The 23,161-nt window shown below is 43.8% G+C and overlaps 1 protein-coding gene across 1 annotated transcript in view; it reads right to left on the bottom strand.

Annotated features, from left to right (window-relative positions):
• Positions 1 to 10,284: 10,284 nt before the first annotated feature.
• The window catches only part of LOC115474685 (ropporin-1-like), a 59,520-nt gene continuing 46,643 nt past the window's right edge, over positions 10,285 to 23,161 (bottom strand). Inside the window, exons 4-5 of the mRNA XM_030210289.1 lie at positions 13,150 to 13,325; positions 10,285 to 10,379 (exon numbers count right to left, since the gene is read on the bottom strand). Coding sequence (XP_030066149.1) covers positions 10,313 to 10,379; positions 13,150 to 13,325 — 243 coding nt within the window. The 3' untranslated portion in view covers positions 10,285 to 10,312. The remainder of the gene's footprint in view (positions 10,380 to 13,149; positions 13,326 to 23,161) is intronic.

The following is a 23,161-nucleotide window of genomic DNA, read 5'->3' as shown; positions in this document are numbered from 1 at the left end:
GTTAGCTTAGCAAAGTTTAAAAAAGGTTTGGACAATTTCCTAAAAGAAAAGTCCATAAACAAGATGAACTTGGGAAAATCCATTGCTTTTTTTCTAGAATAAGCAACTTAAAATCTGTTTTACTCTTTTAGGCTCTTGCCAAGTACTTGGACCTGGATTGGCTACTGTTTGAACAGAATACTGGGTTTATTGGACCTTTAGTCTGTCCCAGTATGGCAATGCTTATGTTACGTTCTTGAAATGGTTGGTGGAAGTAAGCTGCTGGTGCCTTTTCTGTTTTGTCTTCATTTTTGTTTCTCTTATGTTTTTTTTCTTTTTTTGGGGGGGGGGGGGGAAATTCAGATCTTTCCTGGAGTCTTACAGTGGACTCGATAACGTAAACAAAAATGTCTAGCTTTGCATCAGGAGGTGGTCTCTACTGAAGTTAGATTTCAACTGCATTTTGCATGTGAATATGTTATTCCTTATCATCAACAACAGATCAGTCCAGGACTTGCAGGTTGTGTCCATCATCTAACAGATGGAGACAGAGAAGAAAGTCGTTCCTTGTGATCCATCCCTCAAAGATATTGTGCATCCATGGAACTCAGTATTCTTTGTCTCAGTGGATGGTGATGGTTTCCCATGCAGCTCCGTGGCTACTTAGCCCTGTCTGCTCCTAAACTATTTTATTAGAGTTTTGTTGAGCTAATTTTCTTTTCAGTGGACATTGGATGAGAAAATAAGGAGCTTGTCTAGAAATACTTGGAAGTTTCCAAGTCCCTTTCCCCTTCTCCTCTTTTCTCAGCAGGGGTTTAAGATTGAGGTGCCCCCGAGATGCATAACTCCTGGTCCAGTATTTGCTGTGCACCAGTTAAGTCTCGGCGGCCATTTTGAATCTCGCCGAGACCGTCAGGCTGCATACAGGAGGACGGAGAGCAGCGCGCTGGGCAGGAAAGAGGGGGCTCTTTCCTGCCCCGACGTCACTAGACCACCAGGGAAGATCGCGTGACGTGAGTAGGGAGAAGTGGTGACAGGGCCGGGGGGAGGGCGATCCCGAACTCGGGGGGAGGGAGGGCGATTCCGAACTCGGGGGGAGGACGGGAGGGAGGGAAATCGCTACCTTCGGACTATAAGACGCACCCCCCATTTTCCTCCCAAATTTTTGGGGAAAAAGTGCGTCTTATAGTCCGAAAAATACGGTACTTACCAAGTATAGATACAATTAATATTTTCTCATGGGAGGATAGAACTACTGCATACATATGCTCTCTGTATCTATCACTCCAACATACTGAACTGAAACAGCTATTTTATACACTTGTATTTAACAATGATTTACAAGGCTTCAGCAAGTTATCTTACTCGGGATCATCTGGTCTTTTTTCAAAACTATCTGGTTTCCCTCATCTGCTAGACCACATTCTCATGTTTGTTTATGCTTCCTCCTTTCCCAGGCCTGTTTGCCCATAAGGATATCATATCAGATCATAAGTTCCTGGGCCTCACGATTTATGGCCTTTGCCCTTTGACTCTACTCCAGGGTGCATAACTGTGTTTATTATCTACAGGGTTGAGGAGCCTCAGCTCAGTTATGCAGAGTCTTACTCTTGGTAAGGTCTTAGGGTTAATACCAGTCGAGTTTGGGGAATTTGTCTGTTTATAGAGGGCTACACTAGGTGGTACTGAATCTCTTCCCTCCTCCCCCACTGCCACCTGAGCTACTTCACTCTGCTCGTCAAAACCGCAAGTACTGTATAACTAAAGTCTGTAATTGTGGTACATAAGAACATAAGCATTGCCATACTGGGACAGACTGAAGGTCTATCAATCCCAGTATCCTGTTTCCAACAGTGACCAGTCCAGGTCACCAGTACCTGGCAGGATGCCTTTGTCTGCTTGGCTAGAGAATATTATTTCCTTCCTTACAATTAAGCCTTGATTTTTTTTTTGGACTTCAGTCAGCCATGTTTGTAGTTTTCTCTGCATTTTATTTTCTCCATAAGAGATGATTTTCATAGTGGAAATGCCTGGATCGCTATGACACTATCAACACCCATTTAAAAAGAAGAAGAAGAAGAAAAAATTCTGAATATTTTTCTCTTTGCTTTCCTCTTCAAGTGTGCTTTATGGGCAATTATTTTTGTGCCATGGACACGGACAACCTGAAGAGTTTGTAATATGTTTCTGTTGCTACTCTTGTTTCCTCTTGGTGAGCCCAGATCATTCTCTTATGTTCTTTGTTGAGGTTTCTGTTAAGCTCATTTGGGTACTCTTAAGCATTCACTATTAATTACTTATTCTTGCTCTTCTCTTGTCTCGCTGCAGTACCATGATTTCTTTCATGTTTTCCTTTGCTTGATTTTTCAACTCCCTGGGCCTCCTCTCTGTTAAAATCTTACTTTACTATTTTATTTATTTTTTATTTTTGTTACATTTGTACCCCATGCTTTCCCACTCATGGCAGGCTCAATGCGGTAGGCAATGGAGGGTTAAGTGACTTGCCCAGAGTCACAAGGAGCTGCCTGTGCCGGGAATTGAACTCACTTCCTCAGTTCCCCAGGACCAAAGTCCACGACCCTAACCACTAGGCCACTCCTCCACTACTAGGATAATTGTCTATTTTTCTATTGTAATCAAGTACTGTTTTCAGCTATGCTCTTTATAATTTCTCTATTGAATTGCTGTGTATACAGGAGCACACTCACTGAGCTATCTGGATGATTGTCTCATTCCCTGCTTAGCTCACAGTCAGATCTTATGCTTAGTCATAGCAAAGTTTCTGAGAAGGTCTTAGTTGCTCTAGTGGCTAAGTTCCTGGTTGAGTTCATAAATGAGTGTAATCTCACGTGCACTCTTCAGTTAAAGGGCACATGATCTGCTTGAGCCCGCTGTTGAAGGATCTCTTACTTCCTATCTGTTCCTCTACCAGGCATATCCTATACTCAGCTCTTTAGTCGCTTGCTTGCTTGCTCTCTCTCTCTCTATAGCTGTTGAACTTGTGGCATTTCTAATGCCTACCTTATGCTAGTTGCACACCAGGTAGTTATAACCTCTGTGGCATCCATAGTAGCACTATTCTCTGTTAAACTGTCATATGCGCTGTCTAGTTAGTTCACAGTTCCATTCTGGTGGACTTATATTCCTAGTTCTTTGGGGCTTGGTTAGAGTTTACGAGATTCATACTATCTATCTCTGTGGAACTTATGCTTTTGGTGTTGCTGAGTTTATGCTGTTATTCTTTGCAGAGTTTATGTAGGTGGGCCTTGAGGAACTTAGGTTGTTGATTTCTGCATATCTTAGGCTGGTGGACTCCGGGGAGCATATGCTGGTGCTCTCTACCAAACCTATCATGGCAGTCCCTAATGGGTTTATACTACTGACCCCTACTGTATTAGGTTGGTGGCTTCTTCTAAAGGTTATGCTGGTGGTCTCTTCAAGGAATGTAGAGGAATTGCTTAATTGTTAAAACTGTCAGCTGAGAGCCAGAGCAGAGGTCCAGAGGTTGCTAATTCAAGTTCCATTGCAGTGTTTCATAATGTAACAGGTGGTCTCTTTGGAGCTTCTATTAGTTGATGACACAAAGTTATTCAAAGTCGTTAAATCGCGGGAAGATTGTGAAAAATTACAAGAGGACCTTACGAGACTGGGAGACTGGGCGTGTAAATGGCAGATGACGTTTAATGTGAGCAAGTGCAAAGTGATGCATGTGGGAAAGAGGAACCCGAATTATAGCTACGTCATGCAAGGTTCCACGTTAGGAGTCACGGACCAAGAAAGGGATCTAGGTGTCGTCGTTGATGGTACGTTGAAACCTTCTGCTCAGTGTGCTGCTGCAGCTAAGAAAGCAAATAGAATGTTAGATATTATTAGGAAAGGAATGGAAAACAAAAATGAGGATGTTATAATGCCTTTGTATCGCTCCATGGTGCGACCGCACCTTGAATATCGTGTTCAAATTCTGGTCGCCGCCTCTCAATAAAGATGTAGTGGAATTAGAAAAGGTGCAGAGAAGGGTGACAAAAATGATAAAGGGGATAGGACAACTTCCCTATGAGGAAAGGCTAAAGCGGCTAGGGCTTTTTAGCTTGGAGAAAAGGCGGCTGAGGGGAGATATGAGAGAGGTCTATAAAATAATGAGTGGAGTTGAACGGGTAGACGTGAAGCGTCTGTTCACGCTTTCCAAAAATACTAGGACTAGGGGGCATGCGATGAAGCTACAATGTAGTAAATTTAAAATGAATTGGAGAAAATCTTTCTTCAATCAATGTGTAATTAATCTCTGGAATTCGTTGCCAGAGAATGTGGTAAAGGCGGTTGGCTTAGCGGAGTTTAAAAAAGGTTTGGACGCTTCCTAAAGGAAAAGTCCATAGACCATTATTAAATGAACTTGGGGAAAATCCACTATTTCTGAGATAAGTAGTATAAAATGTTTTGTACATTTTTGGGATCTTGCCAGGTATTTGTGACCAGAATTGGCCACTGTTGGAAACAGGATGCTGGGCTCGATGAACCTTTGGTCTTTCCCAGTATGACAATGTACTTATTATGTACTTATTAAAGCACATGTATACTCTGGATTGACCAATTAAGAGTATTTTGAAAATATTTGTCTCTTGATTTTCCTATATAGAGGCAGGGCCGCCGAGAGGGAGGGGCACGGGGAGGCAAAATTCCCCGGGCCAGGGACTCCAAGGAGGGGCCGGCGCCGAGGTCTCTTGTCCTCTCCTGCTCCCAGGCTGCCAGCGCCGCAGTCCCCAGTCTCCACCTGCCTACCCTCAGCTCCCTTCTGTCTGCCACCCAATCCCCTGCATTTAAAAAAACCCTCGAAATTGGCAGCACAGCGCCTTCTGTATGAAAGCGGCAAATTGCCTTGGGCGGGCCTTCCCTCACTGTGTCCCGCCCTCCTCTGATGTAATTTCCTATTTCTAAGAGGGTGGAACGCAATGAGGGAAGGCCTGCCCGAGGCGATCTGCCGCTTTCACACAGAAGGTGCTCCGCTGCTGATTTCGAGATTTTTTTTTTTTTTTTAAATGAAGGGGGTCGAATGGCAGACAGAAGGGAGCTGAGGGAAGGTAGGTGGAGACTGGGGACTATGGCGACAGCGGCCTGGGAGCAGGAGAGGGAGGCGACAAAAGTAGCGATTGGGAGGAAGTGGGGCAGTCCTTGGGGGGCTGGGGCAGCCTTGCCCCGGGCCCGGCTCAGTCTCTCGGCGGCCCTGTATTGAGGGAGTTAACCTGGGGGTGAGTGGGAGGGACTATAGAGTCAGAACCTCTGCAAGTGGAAAGAAAAGTTTGACTGCTATTGATCTAATCATGTCACGGTTGTGGCCGTGCCCTTATGTTCAGACCTACTGTTTTTCTGTATCTAGCTCTGTGATCTCTCCAGTCTGCTTCATTTCCTATTGTTGTTCTTCCTGTAAGCCAAGCCTCACTTTGGTCTCCCTACTTTTGCTTCATTTCCTGTTGTTCTTCTTGTTAGCCAAGCCTCGCTTTGATCTCCCTGCTTCTGCTTCTTTTCCTACTTGTGACATCATCAGCCTACTCCTTTATAAGAACCCAGGGAGCTTTCCTACGAGGTCTCTTAATCTTGTGTTACCTGTTTAGAGCATTTCCCTGCTTGGCTTTGTTCCTGAGTATCTTGCTCCTGAAGGTCTGTTCTGTGTTTCTTTGAGTCTTGTGTTTCAATGCTTGCTTTGTTTCTGTCTGTTTGCTTTTGTACCTTGATCCTGAAAGCCGATCCTGAAAGCCTGGCTCGTGTCACACCCTGCCCTTAGTGTCTGCTGCCTCTCAGTCTGCCTGGCCTTTCCCTTTCCAGCTGTGGGTAAGCACATTGCTTCTTTGTTTGTTTGATTTCCCTTAGTCTGCTTAATCCTTTGCCTGCTATGTTTGCTTCCTGGCTCTTGAGCTCTGTTTCTGCCAAGTTCTGTTCCTGTTGTGTGTTTGAGCCAGGTTCTGCTCCTGCTCTGTGTTTGAGCTAGTTCTGTCCCAGTTCCCTGCTAAGCTCTTTCAGTATCCTGTTCCAGCCAAGCCAAGTCTGTTCCAGAATCCTGTTCCAGTCAAGCCAAGCTAAGTCTGTTCCGGTATCCTGTTCTAGCCAAGCCAAGCCCGTTCCAGAATCCTGTTCCAGCCAAGCCAAGCCCGTTCCAGAAACCTGTTCCAGTCAAGCCAAGCCCATTCCAGAATCTTGTTCCAGTCAAGTCAAGTCTGTTTCAGAATCCTGTTCCAGCCAAGACTGCTTGAGAATTCCAAATCCTGTTCCATCCAAGCCTGTTCGAGAATCCTTAATCCTGTTTGAGAATCCTGAATCCTGTTCCAGCCAAGCCTGTTCAAGAATCCTGAATCCTGTTTGAGAATCCTGAATCCTGTTCCAGCCAAGCCTGTTTGAGAATCCTGAATCCTGTTTGAAAATCCTGAATCCTGTTCGAGCCAAGCCTGTTTGAGAATCCTGAATCCTGCTTGAGAATCCTGTTCCAGCCAAGCCTGTTCGAGAATCCTGTCCCTGCCTTATTGTCTTGCTTCTGTTATTCTTGTTTCCTAGCTCCTACGCTGTCTTTCCTGTCTAGTTGTGCTTTGTCTTGTCTCTTTCAGTCTAGTCCTGTCCGGATCCAGTCCTTGCCTTGTCCTTGTCTTGCCCTTTTCTGGACCCAGTTTTAATCTACTTCCGTGTTTTGTCTTGTCTTGCATTTCTGGGTCCCAGTCCCAGTTTTATTCCAGTTCCAAGTCTTGCCTTGTCCTGTCTGGGTTCCAGTTCTGGCCCTTGCCATCTTTTCCTTGTCTCGTCTGGATCCAGTTCTTGTGTTGTCCATTGTGTTTAGTTACCGCTGTCCTGCCTTGTTGAGTCTGTTAGTTTATCCTAGTCCAGTCTGTTCTGATTCCTGCCTGTGCCAGCCCCGGTGATTTGTCTGCCAAAGCTCTGGCTTTGGTCCAAGGGCTCACCATTCCTGACAGTTGTGACAAATGAATACATTAGATTTCTCCTTTTTTCATCTGCTAATATGTGTCGTTCAAAACATTACTGTTTATTGGCCTATTCATCTCTGGAATTACATTACATTACAGTAAGCATAGGAAAGCTTTTCCCATTCAGTTTCTATTTGGAATGACTTACTCTGATACTAGGTTAGATTGGTCATACTTTTCTTTCAGAAAAAGGCTGAAAACCTATCTTTTAAAGACATTTTTATCTTAAATGTCTTAGGTATGCAATAACTTGTAATGAACATGGATTATAATTATTGTTAAATTATATGGTGTGCTGCAGTGGAGAACTGCATGGGAATGGGGTTTGCAGGAATCCCACATCGTCTATAGGGGTCCCGAGGGGATGGAGATAGTTTCTGCAGGGTTCTCGTGGAAGTGTACGAGCCTCTCAGTGACCACATACCTACCCAGAGTCACCCAAGTACCGCCTATTCCTTCCACACTGTCTTCCTCATGACGTTGGTGGGTGAGCGTTTGTGACGCCAAAATTTGCTGCAAATGGACGGCTGTGGGGTAAAGTTTCCTTTTTGTCTCTGTTGAAGATTACATAAAGAGAGGGTACAAGGTTTATGTGACTGAGTGAGCGACTCTTCCCTTCCTCTCTCCTGTAACTGCCATGCTGGGGCTTCTGAAGTTCTGCGAGGGCTGTTTCGGCATGGCTGACCTGTACCTGGGAGTGAGAAAAGACACAGCCTCAGACGCAGAAACCTGACATGGCTGTCACCGGGTCTCCATCCAGACCGCATCCCAAATGTGAGAAAGAGGAGGCCACCCACAAGTTTCAGGTATGGAGGATGGGAGGCAGACCATTCGAAGATTCCAAGAACTTTCCTTATATAGTTAATGAGGTTCTTAGTTTAAATTTTTGTTTCAGTTGTTAAGTTAACCCCAAACTTTATTTCTTTGTTAGGTTATCTTCTTGACTAAATTGTAAGCTGTTTATTGTGTCTCTATATAATGCTGTGTAATTCTACTAAGTGTTACAGATATAATTAATCTGTGCTCCATTAAAAAAAAATGCATAAAAGTTGGATCTTCTCGAGCTCATGATTTCTACCTAAAGATATACTAGTTCAGGTGGTATTTGTTTTAATTTAAGTGTGCCGCGAGATGAAAAAGGTTGAACATCACAGTCTTGGATCCTTTTCAAGGTTGTTGTTTTTTTTTTTTGTAAACCATGTAGGACCTTTTTTTTTAGGAAATTGTAGTATATAAGACTGTGGATTAGATTAGATAACGTACTCTTCGCTATATGGAAGTCAAGTGTTTCAGAGATTCCTTTGATCAAAACCTGCAGACCCAGTCAGAAGACAATAATACTGCAACCTGGCCTGATTTGAAGGAACTTTCTATCAGACTGATTAATCCACTTTCTTCTAGTGCAGTTGTTGAACACCATTTTAGCTGTGATGGATTATTGTCTCAAAGACAGTCATTTTCAAAAAATTAGTTTTACTAAAATCAAAGTGGATTGAATTGTAGAGCAATAAAACTATTGGGATAACAACATTAACAAAAGTTGTTTTCATCGTAGTTGTGGTGCTTTTAGGGTCCTGTTTATTAAGGTGTGTTAGTGTTTTTAGCACGCCTACACTTATCGCACGCACTAACCATGTAGGCGCCTATAGGGATATTGTAGGCACGTACATGGTTAACACGAGTTAAAAATGTTAACGCGCCTATAATGCTGCTTAGTAAACAGGGCCCTTACTTTGTATTCAGAAAGTATTATATTTAGGCAGTACATTTTTTACTTAAGTACATTTTTTATTGTGTTTTTCACTGTACTTTTACTTAAGTATTTTGACCTAGTACTTTGAACAACACTGACAATAGTGCTTTTAAGGACACTTTTGACTTTGTCTAGACTTGTTTGACTTCTAAATTCTTTAAAGAGAAGATTCCTTTTACTGACTATGATGATTTTCGTTGAGGAAGACGACAGCACCATAACTATGCGATCAAACAAATCTACTTACCCTTTTCAAGATTTTTTTTACTAATATTATTTATATACAATATAACTGATACAAAAACAGTCATAGCCAATGACACTGTGTTAACTACTGATGCTACATATCTAGAGCCCTGTTTACTAAGTAGCGTTATAGGCGCGTTAACATTTTTAATGCGTGTTAACTATGTACGTGCCTACAATATCCATATAGGCGCCTACATGGTTAGCACGCGCGCTAAGTGCAGGCACGCTAAAAACACTAATGTGCCTTAGTAAACAGGGCCCCTAATATGTAAACCGCTTTGGTTGTGCTACAGAAAAGAGAAGTACCAAATGGATTCATTACTATTATTGTGTTTTACTTCTGTTCAATCCTAGTGGAACTAAACCACTTACTTTTTTATTAACTGTCTATGAGGAATATTTGCATGTTTACAGAAGCAACTTCAGGATGTTCCCACATTTTAAATGAAGGATATGACTGATTTTTCAGGCAAAGACTGGTCACTAAATAATGATGTGGGGCATGCATTCTTGTACATGAAAAAGTGATAAAAACACAAACACTGAACACTTGTGAATTACTGATTCTGGTAACTATTAAAACTAATATTCAAGACAGCATTTAGGGCCCTGTTTAGTAAGCCGCGCTGTAGGCACGCTAACATTTTTAGCACATGCAAAAAATTAGCACGCGCTAACACTAGAGACACCCATATAGTCCCTATGGGTGTCTTTAGTGTTAGCGTAAGCTAAAAATGCTAGCGCACCTTAATAAACAGGACCTTTAATGCAGTGGTGTACCAAGGGGGGGGGGCGGTCCGCCCCGGGTGCACGCCGCTGGGGGGTGCCGCGGCGCGCGCCTGCTCCGAGTTCGCTAAACTTCTTTGCTTGTTCGCTGCAGCTCCCTCTGCCCCGGAACAGGTTACTTCCTGTTCCGGGGTAGAGGGAGCTGTAGCGAACGAGCAAAGAAGTTTAGCGAACTCGGAGCAGGCGCGCGCCGCAGCACCCCCCCCCCCAGTGGCGTGCACCCGGGGGGGGTCATTTCACCAGAGGGGGGGGGAAGGTGTAATTTAGTGGGGGGGGCGCTGCACCTGGGGGGGGGGGGGGGCGCATCGGCACTCCGCCCCAGGTGCCATTCAGGCAAGGAACGCCACTACTTTAATGTACAATTAATAAACAGAAAAAAAAATCAGAAAAAGCACAGTGACTTAAAAGAGCTTTTAACATGTGTAGCCTGCACATTTAATTACTGGGTCAAATTGTTTATTAGTGTTCACAGATAGTAAAAGAGGCTTCATAGGTTTAGATCTTTCAGGCACATTTATTCGGAAGCTCATTTATGACTCCATTTTCCACGATTGAAATTGCTGGCATTATTGTTGTTGGCTCTTTATTCTAGTCTTACTCTTGGATTATTCATAAAGTCAGTCACCTTGATCAGCCCGTCTGGCCCAATGCTGTATGAAACAGTAAACACAGATTAATATTGCAGGCATAACAAAAGGCAAAACCAAATAACCTCTCACTTCTTTTCCTTGTTCAATTTCTTCTATTTGTCATTCTTTTTTCCTATTTTCTTTTTTCACTAGATCTTGCTAAATTTCTCTCCGTCTTGATTTCTATGCCTGCAGTACATTTTATTTTGCTTCTTACTGCATACCTTTCCGTTTCATTTGTTTTCTACTTTTGTTCTAATCATTTTTGTCATCTTTCTTTCATCTTCTTAAAATTGGCTTGAAAATTATTTACAATGAATAGTTCTAAACATAGGAATGGAAAATTCAACAGCGTCCCACAGATCAATCCAGAGACTTGTGGGTTATGTCTCTGCACCAGCAGGTGGAGATAGAGAGAACTTCAGAGGTTTACTATATGTGGTCATGTGCAGTCACCTTAACTTCAGTAGTCTCTCTATCTAGCAGGTGGATGGGCATATCTGTGCAGCTCTGGATTGATTGGCTCCTGGCCTGGTCCCCTGGGTCTAGTCGAGCTTCTGGGGTCTGAGGTGTCCCGGTCCTGGGACTTGGGTGCACACCTGGTGGTGCCAGGTCCCTCCCTTCCTCCCCCATCAACCCCTCCTCTCTGCCTGACTGGGGTTTGTGGTTCTCACTCTCCTGACTTGAAAAGGAGTCTGAAGTTTCTTTTGCTCCGGCGTCCTCTCCTGCCTTAAAAAAAAAATGCCGTTTGAGCACTGTTTAAAAAAAAAATCTCCTCAGTACTAACCCAAACTTTACCCAGATTTTTGTCACCAGCCACTATCAGGATATTGGCACTGAAAATCCCAAGTAAAGAGGTGCTCTCCTTCATTATTCGGATAGCAGCAATACTTAGCACTAGTGCCCAGATAACCATCCAGTTAACTAAGGACAGCAAAATAGTTTTCCAGATTTGGTGCTGAATATTGCAGCTACCTAAATAAAATGTGGCTTTGCCCTAGCTGTCATGATTTTCAGTGGCATTATCTCGGTATGGCCCTGGTGAGTGTCACTTATCCATGTAGGAGGTGCTCTGGGAAGACAGTAGAACTAGAGGACATGAAATGAGATTGAAGGGGGGCAGACTCAAGAAAAATGTCAGGAAGTATTTTTTCACGGAGAGAGTGGTGGATGCTTGGAATGCCCTCCCACGGGAGGTGGTGGAGATGAAAACGGTAACGGAATTCAAAAATGCGTGGGATAAACATAAAGGAATCCTGTTCAGATGGATCCTCAGAAGCTTAGCGGAGATTGGGTGGCAGAGCCGGTGGGGGGAGGCGGGGCTAGTGCTGGGCAGATTTCTACGGTCTGTGCCCTGAAAATGGCAGATACAAATCAAAGCCAGGTATACACATAAAGTAGCACATATGAATTTATCTGGTTGGGCAGACTGGATGGACAGTAAAGGTCTTTCTCTGCCGTCCTCTACTATGTTACTATCCAGCTCATTTTCGAAAGAGATCCCCAGCCATCTTCCGACACAAATCGGGAGATGGCCGGCGATCTGAAACCGGCCAAATCGGTATAATCGAAAGCCGATTTTGACCGGGTTCAACTGCTTTCTGTCACAGAGACGGCGAAACTTCAAGGGGGGCGTGTCGGCAGGGTAGTGAAGGCAGGTCGGGGGCGGGATGGGGGCATGCTCACGAGATGGCCGGCTTCGCCCGATAATGGGAAAAAAAAGCCAGGCTTGACGAGCATTTCGCCGGCTTTACTTGGTCCCTTTTTTTTCACGACCAAATTTCAAAAAGGAGCCCCAACTGACCAAATGACCACTGGAGGGAATCGGGGATCACCTCCCCTTACTCTCCCAGTGGTCACCAACCCCCTCCCACCCAACCCCCCCCCCAAAAAAAAAACTTTTTTGCCAGCCTTTATGCCAGCCTCAAATGTCATACCCAGCTCCCTGACAGCAGTATGCAGGTCCCTGGAGCAGTTTTTAGTGGGTGCAGTGCACTTCAGGCAGGTGGACCCAGGCCCATCCCCCCTACCTGTTCCACTTGTGGTGGTAAATGGGAGCCCTCCAACCCCTCCCCCAAAAACCCACTGTACCCACATGTAGGTGCCCCCCCTTCATCCCTAAGGGCTATGGTAGTGGTGTATAGTTGTGGGGAGTGGGATTTGGGGGGCTCAGTACCCAAGGTATGGGAGCTATGCACCTGGGAGCTACTGTTACTTTAATTTTTTTAATTTCTAGAAGTGCCCCGTAGGGTGCCCGGTTGGTGTCCTGGCATGTGAGGGGGGCCAGTGCACTACAAATGCTGGCTCCTCCCACGACCAAATGCCTTGCATTTCGCCGGGTTTGAGATGGCCAGGCCCGGTTTCCATTATGGCTGAAAAACGAAGCCGGCCATCTCCTCTACACCCGGCGATCGATTTAGCCGGCCCCAACTGTATTTCGAAAATACGGTTGGCTCCGCCCCCTTGCGGAGCCGGCCCCGAAGATGGCCGGCCATCTATTTGGCCGGTGCCATTTGATTATGCCCCTCTATGTTACTATGTATAAGTGCCACTGAATATTGGTTGATTTGTGTTTAAAAACAGTATATCCCTTTTAAATAATATAACCAACAGGCAGCAACACCTGTTGGTTTATAAACACCCTTGATGAAGGATTTTTTTTTTATCTTAGAAATGTAGAAAGATAGTAAATGATGGTAGATAAATACTATATGGTCTATCCAGTCTGCTCATCCATTCTAAGTCACTGTTAGTTTGACTTGCAAATCTAGATTTGCTAAGCGCTGCTTACATTTCTTGCTGTATGTAATTCAACATGCGGTTTACTTGTGTCGGTGAAACCTCTCCATCCATTTCAGCTAGGTAGGTATAAAGAAACTGAAACGTGCTAAAAGGGATACGATAAGGGCCACTTTCACAATCAGATGATAAAACCTCGCATGCAATCTTCAGTGTTTTGGCAATGGTCTGTTGAGAAAATAATATAAAGTCTCAGTTACAAGTGCTCACAAAATTCCAGCCACATTCCCTTCAGAATACAATTCTGCAACTCTGCAATGATTACTTGACTGTAAATTAGTATTATATAACAAGAAAAAAAATCAACTCTTAGTGTAGAATAAAATACCATTATGGTGATATCCATCCAATTGCAGTGGAAAGAGCAATTGTTTCCTAAAGAGTAAGTAAGATCATTATGCAATCTTTTTTGTTATCAAACACATTTCAAGTTTACTCTGTTTAAGTATTGCACTATGTACTCCTGGGGGAATTCTGTACTACTGTACAGTGCAGAATTTGTAATTTGAGCAGAATTCCCCACCTTCACAGACTGTGCAGAATTCAGAACTTCCCACTCAGAATTCAAGGCAAGGCCTCCCTCCCTCTCTATTGGACTGCATCCTCCTCTTCCGCCATCTTGGTTCTGACGTTCCTTTAAACCATGCAGCTGTATGGAGGCCTGTACAGTTCAAAGGAACAGTCGAGCCCAGAACAGCAAAGGAGAAGGATGCATCCCAATGTGCAGCTATGTACCTCCTCTTCTTAATCACGTTATTGATTTGGGGGGGGGGGGGGGAGAGAAGGATGGACTGGCTTTATGCCTTCAGGAGTGGAGGGAAGGATGGCTGGAGAAGGGTGAATGCAGTTTGTGCCACCAGTAGGTGGTGGTGGTGCCTGGAAGAGTTAATGGGAGTGTGTGTGCCATAGAGGGGGGTTAGAGTAAGGTAGATGGGGGTGTGTCTGCCATGGGTTGGTAGCTAGAGAAAGGTGGATGGTGTGTGTGTGCCATTGATGAATAGGTAGGAGACTGGAAACAGGTGGATGGTATATGTGTATGTGTGTGCATGCCATGAGGGGAGGGGAGATAAGCTAGAGAAAGGTTAGGTGGGTGCTAGAGGGTAAAGATTGGTAAATTGAGAGTGGATGGGGCAGAAGGAGAAAAATGGAGAGGTATTCACCCTGAAGAAGAGACGGAGAAAGCTGGGGGCTGAACTTACCAGGAGAAGCGAAGGGATACATGCTAACAAAGAGCTGAAGAAAGTGGAACCTGAAGAGGGAAACAGTTGTAGGGGAGGATTACATGCATGTGGAGAAGTCAACCCTTATGATGAGGAAATTCTGCACAAGAAAAATTACAAATACATTATGCGGTGGTGTTCCATCTGAACCAGTCAATTGTCTATCCAACATTCTTTCCCCGTCCTCATACCCGCCCTGCTGAACGTCAGTTGCATACATTAGACTGCAAGAGAGCATTGGCCTTCTATGTGGAGCGGACAAGCCCCTTCAGACAGTCCGCCCAAATGTTTGTTTTTTTTGATCCCAACAGAAGGGGAGTGGCTGTCGGGAAACGCATCATTTCTAATTGGCTAGCAGATTGCATTTCCTTCACTTACGCCCAAGCTGGGCTGTCTCTTGAGGGTCAGGTCACGGCTCATAGTGTTAGAGCCATGGCAGCGTCAGTGGCCCATTTGAAGTCAGCCACTATTGAAGAGATTTGCAAGGCTGCGACGTGGTCATCAGTCCACACATTCACATCTCATTACTGCCTTCCGCAGGATAGCCGACGCTACAGTCGTTTTGGGCAGTCGGTGCTGCAGAATCTGTTCGGGATTTAGAATCCAACTCCACCCCCCTAGGCCCATTTTTATTCTGTTCCAGGCTGTACTCTCAGATGTTTCTTCGTAGGTCAATTTTTGTTGTGTCCGAGGCCCAGTTGACCCTGTTTGTTGTTTTGAGTGAGCCCAGGGGCTAGGGATACCCATATGTGAGAACAAGCAGCCTGCTTGTCCTCGGAGAAAGCGAAGTTACTTACCTGTAGCAGGTATTCTCCGAGGACAGCAGGCTGATTGCTCTCACCAACCCGCCTGCCTCCCCTTTGGAGTTCCTTTCTTTGGTTTTGCTTCATAAGTTGACTGAAGCGGGACTCTCACGCGACAGGCGGGAAGATGGCCACGCATGCGCGGTGCGCGCACCCGCACGCTCGAAGGCTTTAGCAACCTTTGTTGCTAGGAAGATTTTCTGGACCTGGGGCTGCCGTGGACGTCACCCATATGTGAGAACAATCAGCCTGCTGTCCTCGGAGAATACCTGCTACAGGTAAGTAACTTCGCTATTTAGTGTTCTCATATTCTTAAGATACCTTTCATTTAGAACTTTGAGTCTTTGAGTCTTTGAGTCTTTGAGTCAGGTTTTTTTTCACAGAGGGCAGTTACTTAAACACCCTGTAAGTTTTCCTCACTTCTTTTGTGGAACTTGCTTTTTATTACCAGAACTCTATTTATATTGACAGTACAGGTATTCCTTTTTTCAGCTTCTTTACAAAAAAGAGTTTAGTCAGGCTTAGTGCTGTTGGCTCCATACTTCTATGAGAAATGCTATGTATTGAGTTATTTTCTGAAACTAGTACACTCCTCCCCAGGGGCGTAGCCAGACCTCGCCAGGAGGGGGGCCAGAGCCCGAGGTGGGGGGCACTGTTTAGCCACCCCCCCACCGCCGCCCCCCCCCGAGCCGCCGCCGCCGCCACCACATCGGACCCCCCCCCCTGCCGGCCTGCCCACGATCCCCTTCAACCCCCCTCCCGCCACCAACTCTCCCCCGCCTCGTCGCTGCAAATGATACCTTTTTTGAAGAGAGCCTTCCTTCCGCGCTCGAGTAGCGCCTTTCTTCAACGAAGTTCCGGCGATCAGCTGTTTTGACACCGGCAGCGTCGCCGGCGTCAAAACAGCTGATCGCCGGAACTTCGTTGAAGAAAGGCGCTACTCGAGCGCAGAAGGAAGTCTCTACTCTCTTCAAAAAAGGTATCATTTGCAGCGACGGGGCGGGCGGCGACGGCGGGGGAGAGTTGGTGGCGGGAGGGGGGTTGAAGGGGATCGTGGGGCAGGGGGCCAGGGCCCCCTCAGGCCCCACGTAGCTACGCCACTGCTCCTCCCTGTCTCCATGGTAACCATGGAACTTCAGGGATGCCATGGTGGCATTTTCTCCAGGTGCAGTGTTTACAGCAAGATAGTTTTATTCTGGAAGGTGGCTGGCTTTCAACCTGAAGGTCATAGGTTCAAGGCTGGTTTGTGCATCATATTAGAAGCTGTGGAACTCATGTTTCAAATGGGGCATATTTTACTTGACTCTCCTATATTGCTTGCCTTCACAAGCAGTTCATTGCATGGATGGAACAGCTTACACTATACTACAGCGCTGTTGGTTTGCCACAGCAGCTCTTCTCTCAGATATTGCATACTTGACACTGGCCAATACGATTGCATACCAGCTCCAGCAACCACTGTATCAGTGGCACCACTAGCCGTATGCTGTAGTCTCTAAATGCTCCTATTGCACTTTTGCACCTTTTCATTGTATTGGACAGCTAGCAATTATTACAAAGCTACCTTGATGTAGAGGAATAGCTTAATGGTTAAAGCAACCACAGAGATCTAGAAATTTCTTATTCAGGTTCCACTGCACCTTGCCATCAATAGTGCACAGTGGTACAAACAGCCATATTCTGCTACACCATCTAGCTCTGGCTCTCAGCCACACTAGTTAGCTCCAGTGAGCAGCCAGTTCTAATGCACAGCCACACCAGCCATTCTTGACCCTCTCAGCAAGAAGATAGCTCTGCCTCTGGCTTAGGCATTGGACAGCTGATTTGGCTTCTAAGTCATATTTAGCAAGCTACCTTTTGGAGGTAAATGTTTGTTTGCAGAAGATTTAGAGAAGTTGGGTAAAGACCTTGGGGATTCCAGGTCTCAGAGATTGCCAGATGACAAGTCTAAAGATTTTTTAAAATCCTCTTAGTCTCATCTTAGGTTTTGTGAGGCCAAGTACTACAGGCCAGGCAAATCTAACTTTCAGGGTTCCCACTTCAACAAAGACAAGCCGTCTTTCATGCTGCCAGAAAAAAACTCTGCTTCAAACTCCAGGTCTACCAATGCCTTCTGCATTTCCCAATGATGGGGTCTCAGTTCACTGCTTGGGTTTCATAATAGCAGGACTCCTCTACAGGTTCCATGAGGAGTGGGCCAAAATGACCTCAGAACAATGTGTCTTGGAAATACTATAGCAGGGTTACAAATTGGAGTTCTTCTGTTCCACTTCAGATTTTTTCTTGGAATCTCCAAGTATTTATTTATTAGGATTTATTTACCGCCTTTTTGAAGGAATTCACTTAAGGCAGTGTACAGTAAGAATAGATCAAACATGAGCAGTAGGCAATTAGAGCAGTAAAAATATTCGAACAACAATACAAGTATGGCATGGTATACTACTTTTCCTTTAATTGGGTTCCTTGGTCTACTATAGTCTATAATCTCTCACTTTCCCAAGGATTATCCGATGTGTAGACCAGGACCTCCAATACTTAATCCATATTATTGATTTACCAATCTGACCTCAACACCTCCACCCCTGGTCTATCACCTATTGGTGAAACAGAACCTTAATAGAAGGATTCCAGGGACTTTGTGCGGTTTTACTTGGGTTCAGGCAAAGTTTGTTGTGTGTATCCCATTCTTGAATTGATGTTAGACAAGTGATCAGTTTATTCAAGGCTGTAGGTAAGTCAGGTTCAATGGGTATGAGTAACTGCACATCATCCGCATAGATGTAGAACTGAGTGTCCATTGACCGAATCAGCTAGTGGCTTGAGGTAGATATTGAACAGAATAGGTGACAGTATCGATCCTTCTGGTACCCCACAGGTCAGTGTCCATGGTGATGATGAGTTGCTGCCAATCATTATGGATTGTTGCCTGTCTGATAGGATCTGAACCAGGCAAGTACTGTTCCATTGATACCTGTTTCTGTCAGTCTTGCTAGCAAGATATCATGATCCACAGTGTCAAAAGCTGCTGAGAAATCTAGCAGTACTAACATTGAGGCAAATCCCTTGTCTCAGTTTCTGTGAAGATCATCTAGCAGGGATACGAGGACCATTTCTGTTCCATAACCAGGTCTGAATCCAGATTGACATGGATCTAGCCAGTTACTCTTTTCTAGCCATTCATTAAGTTGAACACAGACTGTTTGTTCTATGAGTTTCCCTAGAAATGGGATGTTGGATACTGGCCTGTAACTTTCAAGTTTGTCCTGGTTAAGGTTGTTTTTCTTCAGCAGAGGGCGAACCACTGCCCTTTTTAATGCTGTTGGTAGCTGCCCATTAGAAAGAGAGGTGTTCACAATTTTTGTGGCGCCTTCTATAAGGCCCATACTTGCCTGCTGCACTGTCTTTGATGGGCAGGGATACGGACGACACTCTATCCCCTTCAACATAATCTCATTCTTCCAAACTGCATGAGACAATCCACACCAATTCTAATTAATTGTACTTCTACTCTGTACTTGCCCACCAGAGTCTATACTCACCTCTCCGGACTTTGTAAGCCACATTGAGCCTACTAAAATGTGGGATACAAATGTAACAAATAAATAAATAAATAAATAAATAATGTTTTTTCATCTATGTTCAAAAACTCAAAAGACTTGTCACAGAGCTGTGTTTCAGTGAACAACGCCTGCTTCAGAAGTCTACAAATTAAAAGGAATACATACTTCTTTGTTTTTGTTGACCCCGCCTTCTTTGTTGCACGTCATCACGTTATGCATTTATGTCTTTTCTCTGGTTTGTTTGACTATGCCCCCTTTTTTTGCCTCCTTTTTATTACTTTAAATAGCCTTGCTGGCATCACTTTTCTCATCACTGCCACAACGTTTGTGGTTGATTCTTCTCACAGGTTTGTTCCTTTTTTGGCCTCGCCTTTTCTTTTTGTTTCCCCTTTTGCCCTACCCTTCACTTTTGTCTTGGGTCGGTATCCTTTGCTGCCTCCGCGTACTCATCAGTTAATTTTACCTTTCCCCTTTTGCCCTACCCTTCACTTTTGTCTTGGGTCGGTATCCTTTGCTGCCTCCGCGTACTCATCAGTTAATTTTATCTTTCTTAACAGTCTTTATTGAGTTGTCATGCTGTGGTTTTGCTATACTTCTTTGGGGCACCTTTTCTGTGCACCGAGGTTTCTATTCAGTCTTATACCACTTTTAGCACTAGTTGTGCTCCTCTGTCATTATACACAGCTCTTTGGCTCCAGCTCCCTTTTACCGATGTCTTTTACTATTCATTATCACACCTTACCTCCGGACTACAGCACACTTCTTCCCCATACAAATCACAGCCCTCTCTTTCAGCACCATTTGTTCACACCATTGTCTAAGTCAAGCCCTTGTCTTTTCCTGTTACTCACGTTCAAGTTGAGTTTTCTAGCATCCCGTGTTTACATATATCTTTTTCCCTTTTGCTGTCTCCATAGTCTCTCTTGTCATTTCAAGCTTGTGCTTGGTGCATTCACCTTTCACTAGCCTTTTTAAAGGTACGTACCATCCCCCCTGCTTTCCCTTTACTTTTTGTTTTTATTTCTCTCTATATGCATTTTTACATGTTTCGCATTGTCCACTATTTTAGGCTTGATTTGGTTTCCTCGCTTATGTTGCTCCATTCGTTGGCTTATACAACAAACAGGTTAGCATTAAAATCCTACTCATTCATGACACACACGTTTTGCTATTTCAAATTCTGTTCCTTTGAATATATTTACTCATGCATTTTTATATTGGCTGTTTATATTACAGTTTAATTTACAGTCCCATCTATTTAATTAGCCTTATGTAATTAACAGTCTTCTTGGATGTATATTATTTATCTTTTAGTACATGCTTTTTATGTATTTGCAAAAAGCTCCTTGATTTATTAGTCATTACTTTTCATATTCTTGTAGTAAGTTACATGCTTTTATGTATTGTAATTGAGTATTCCTTTTAATTTATAGACTGCTGAGGCAGGTATTGTTCACCGAAACACGGCTCCGTGTCGAGTCTTTTGAGTTTTTTAACATTGTTTTTTAAATAAAGTATTATCATCTATTACTCATCTCCACGGTGTTTTGGAAGTGTCGTGTTGATCACGCTACTTTCTTGTTCCTTATCCTTACCCTCGTAGCAGATCTAGTTTCTCCACTTTTTTGTTTTTTTCCCTTTTTCAACTATCTTGTCATTTCATTATTAATTATGTTAATAAGGAGATTTAAAATGTATGTTTTTATTTTGTAGTTTTTACCCCTGACGCAGCCTGAGGGTGAAATGTGGCCACGTCGGGTAACTGTTTTAATAAAGCACTTCTCTTTTAATTCACTAGATCTGCTTTCCATTTTTTTATCCTCTTTCGATTAAGTCACAACTCGCTTATTTTCTCTTATGCAAAAAGAGATATTTGTTTCATAAGTATTTTAAAATATGACTCAATTAATGAAAAAAAAATGTAAGTTCTTAACAGTATATGTTAATCTCTTTAATTAACCCACTTTAAAACAATGGGATATAAGCGCCTGAATAAAATAGAATAGAATGCCATGTGGCAATTCAGTAGCCCACTTGAGATCAGCTTCCATTGAGTATATTTGCTGAGCTGCGAAGTGGTCTTCAGTTCACACATTCATAGCACGCTACTGCTTGGAGCAGAATTCCTGATGTGACTTCTAGTTTGGTCAGATTGTTCTGCAGAATTTGGAGTCTAGAATCCAACTACACCCTCCTAAGCCCATTCATTTCTGTTCCAGGCTGTACCTACATAGCAGGAATTTTTATGTTGTTAGAGTTATTAGGTTCTGGTTGGCCTTGCTATTGCAAATCCATATTGACCATTGTTTGTTGTTTCCGGTGAGCCTAGTAGCTAGGGATTCTCACATATGATAATATAATGCCCTGCTTGTCCAGGAGAAAGCGAAGTTACTCACCTGTAGTAGGAGTTCTCTGAGGACAGCAGGACATATGTTCTCACATACCCTTCTACCTTCCTGAGGAGCTAGATTCTCTATGCTTTTTTTATCCAACTGCAGGTCCTGCATGAGTTGAGCGGAAGGAAGGCACACCTATATGCATGGTCAGGTCTGCCAAAGGCTTCTAGAAGTTGTAGAATGCTGGGCAGTGTCTGTAACATGGCTCTGTGGATGACATCACCCACATGTGAGAATATATGTCCTGCTATCCTTGGAGAACATCTACTACAGGTGAGTAACTTTGCTTTTTCTGTGGGTAGAACTGGCTTTACACACAGAAAAGACTTTAGAAAATTACCACCTTAATATTGAAGTGGGCAGATTTTGTAAAATTGCATATTTTAAAAGGAGCCAATTAAGGAGCTGGCCTCTGAAGCTCAAACTTTGAGTATTTTTAGGTAGTTTTAAACTCCTAAACACTATTCCCCTCTCAATACACCTCTAAACCTTATGTCCAAATGAATAATTATCCAAGGATTATGCCAACCAACATGGGTATTTTTCATGGTATACATGTGTATTTTAAAGGACCACCAAAACACCCCCCCCCCCCCTTAAAATTTCTGCATGCTAACACTTCCATGTATGAGTAGTGTATTTTCCGTAATCTCTGCTTATACAAGTGTGGCGGTTTATACTTAAAAATCAGCTTTTCATGTCTGAATGACACTTGACACTTCTAAAATCCATTCAAAACATAGTAGATGACGGCAGAAAAAGACCTGCACGGTCCATCCAGTCTGCCCAACAAGATAAACTCATATGTGCTACTTTTTGTGTATACCTTACCTTGATTTGTATCGGCCATTTTCAGGGCACAGACCGTAGAAGTCTCGCCCAGCACTAGCCCCGCCTCCCCCCACCAGCTCTGGGTAATACAAACTTTGTAGAAAAAGTTTGTATTACCCAGTGCTTTTTTGTAGAAAAAAAGGTGCCGGTACTCATTATGGGCGGGGTCACCATCCACCCCTATGAGAGCCACACATATATTAGCCACACCCCTTATACCAGCCATGGCGCAAATAAACAGACATCATTGAAAATATTATACTAGTATAGGAGAAAAAAATAACATGATAGACTGCAAGATCTATATGTATCTAGTCTGTCTCTGCTTGTTTCCTTTCTATTGTAAACTACAACTTTGGCTTTATTGTCGCTTCCCTGCAATTAAGGGTCTTCTGTTTATCCCAGGCTCTTACAAATTCTGGCATTGCTTTTCCTTCCCATATTTCTGTTTCTACCACCCGAACTTATGTTACTCTTCAGTTGCCCTCCTTTCAGCCTTACTGAGGAAATATTTATTTATTTATACCATTTGTACCCCACATTATCCCAAACAAGTTCAGGTTCAATGTGGCTTACATCAAAGTTTTAAAGCAAATTACAAAAAGAGAACTATAACGAAAATACAAAACAATAATAGGTAAAAACATCCTGCAGTAAGATGACTCATTTTGAAATATCAAATAGCTAAAAAAAAAAAATAATCACCAACAGTGGTGAGGAATTCACTAAATAAGAATGCTTTTAACAATTTACAAAATTTCAAGTAATTAGTAACATATCTGAGTCTCTTTGGTAGGGAATTGCATTTCCTAGTAGTTTGGTATGTGAAGCTTGCATCATGAATAGATCTGTAATGAAGATTTTTACAACACGGAAAATAGAGGAGAAGATAGTCTCTCAATGTCAGATAAGCATTACATAAACCCTGATACAGTGGCGTAGCAAGGGGGGCAGGAGGGGCGGTCCGCCCCGGGTGTCAGCTCGGGGGGGGGGGTGCTCCCTGCCAGCTCCCCCCCTCAGCGCATCGACACCCCTCCCAGTGCCCACCCTCCTCCGTCCAACCAGCTCCCCCTACCTTTAAAAAAATATCGAAATCCGAAGCGAGGCTCAGTGCCTCGCGCCTGCACATAAAAGAAATGTGCACCGTCTCATCGGGCCTTCTCTCGCTCTGTCTGTCCCACCCTTGCGGAAATA

This window comes from Microcaecilia unicolor, chromosome 7, assembly GCF_901765095.1.
Source record: "Microcaecilia unicolor chromosome 7, aMicUni1.1, whole genome shotgun sequence".
Classification (NCBI taxonomy): domain Eukaryota; kingdom Metazoa; phylum Chordata; class Amphibia; order Gymnophiona; family Siphonopidae; genus Microcaecilia; species Microcaecilia unicolor.
The sequence above is the reverse complement of the archived record's forward strand: the minus strand, read 5'-3'. Positions and strand labels throughout refer to the sequence as shown.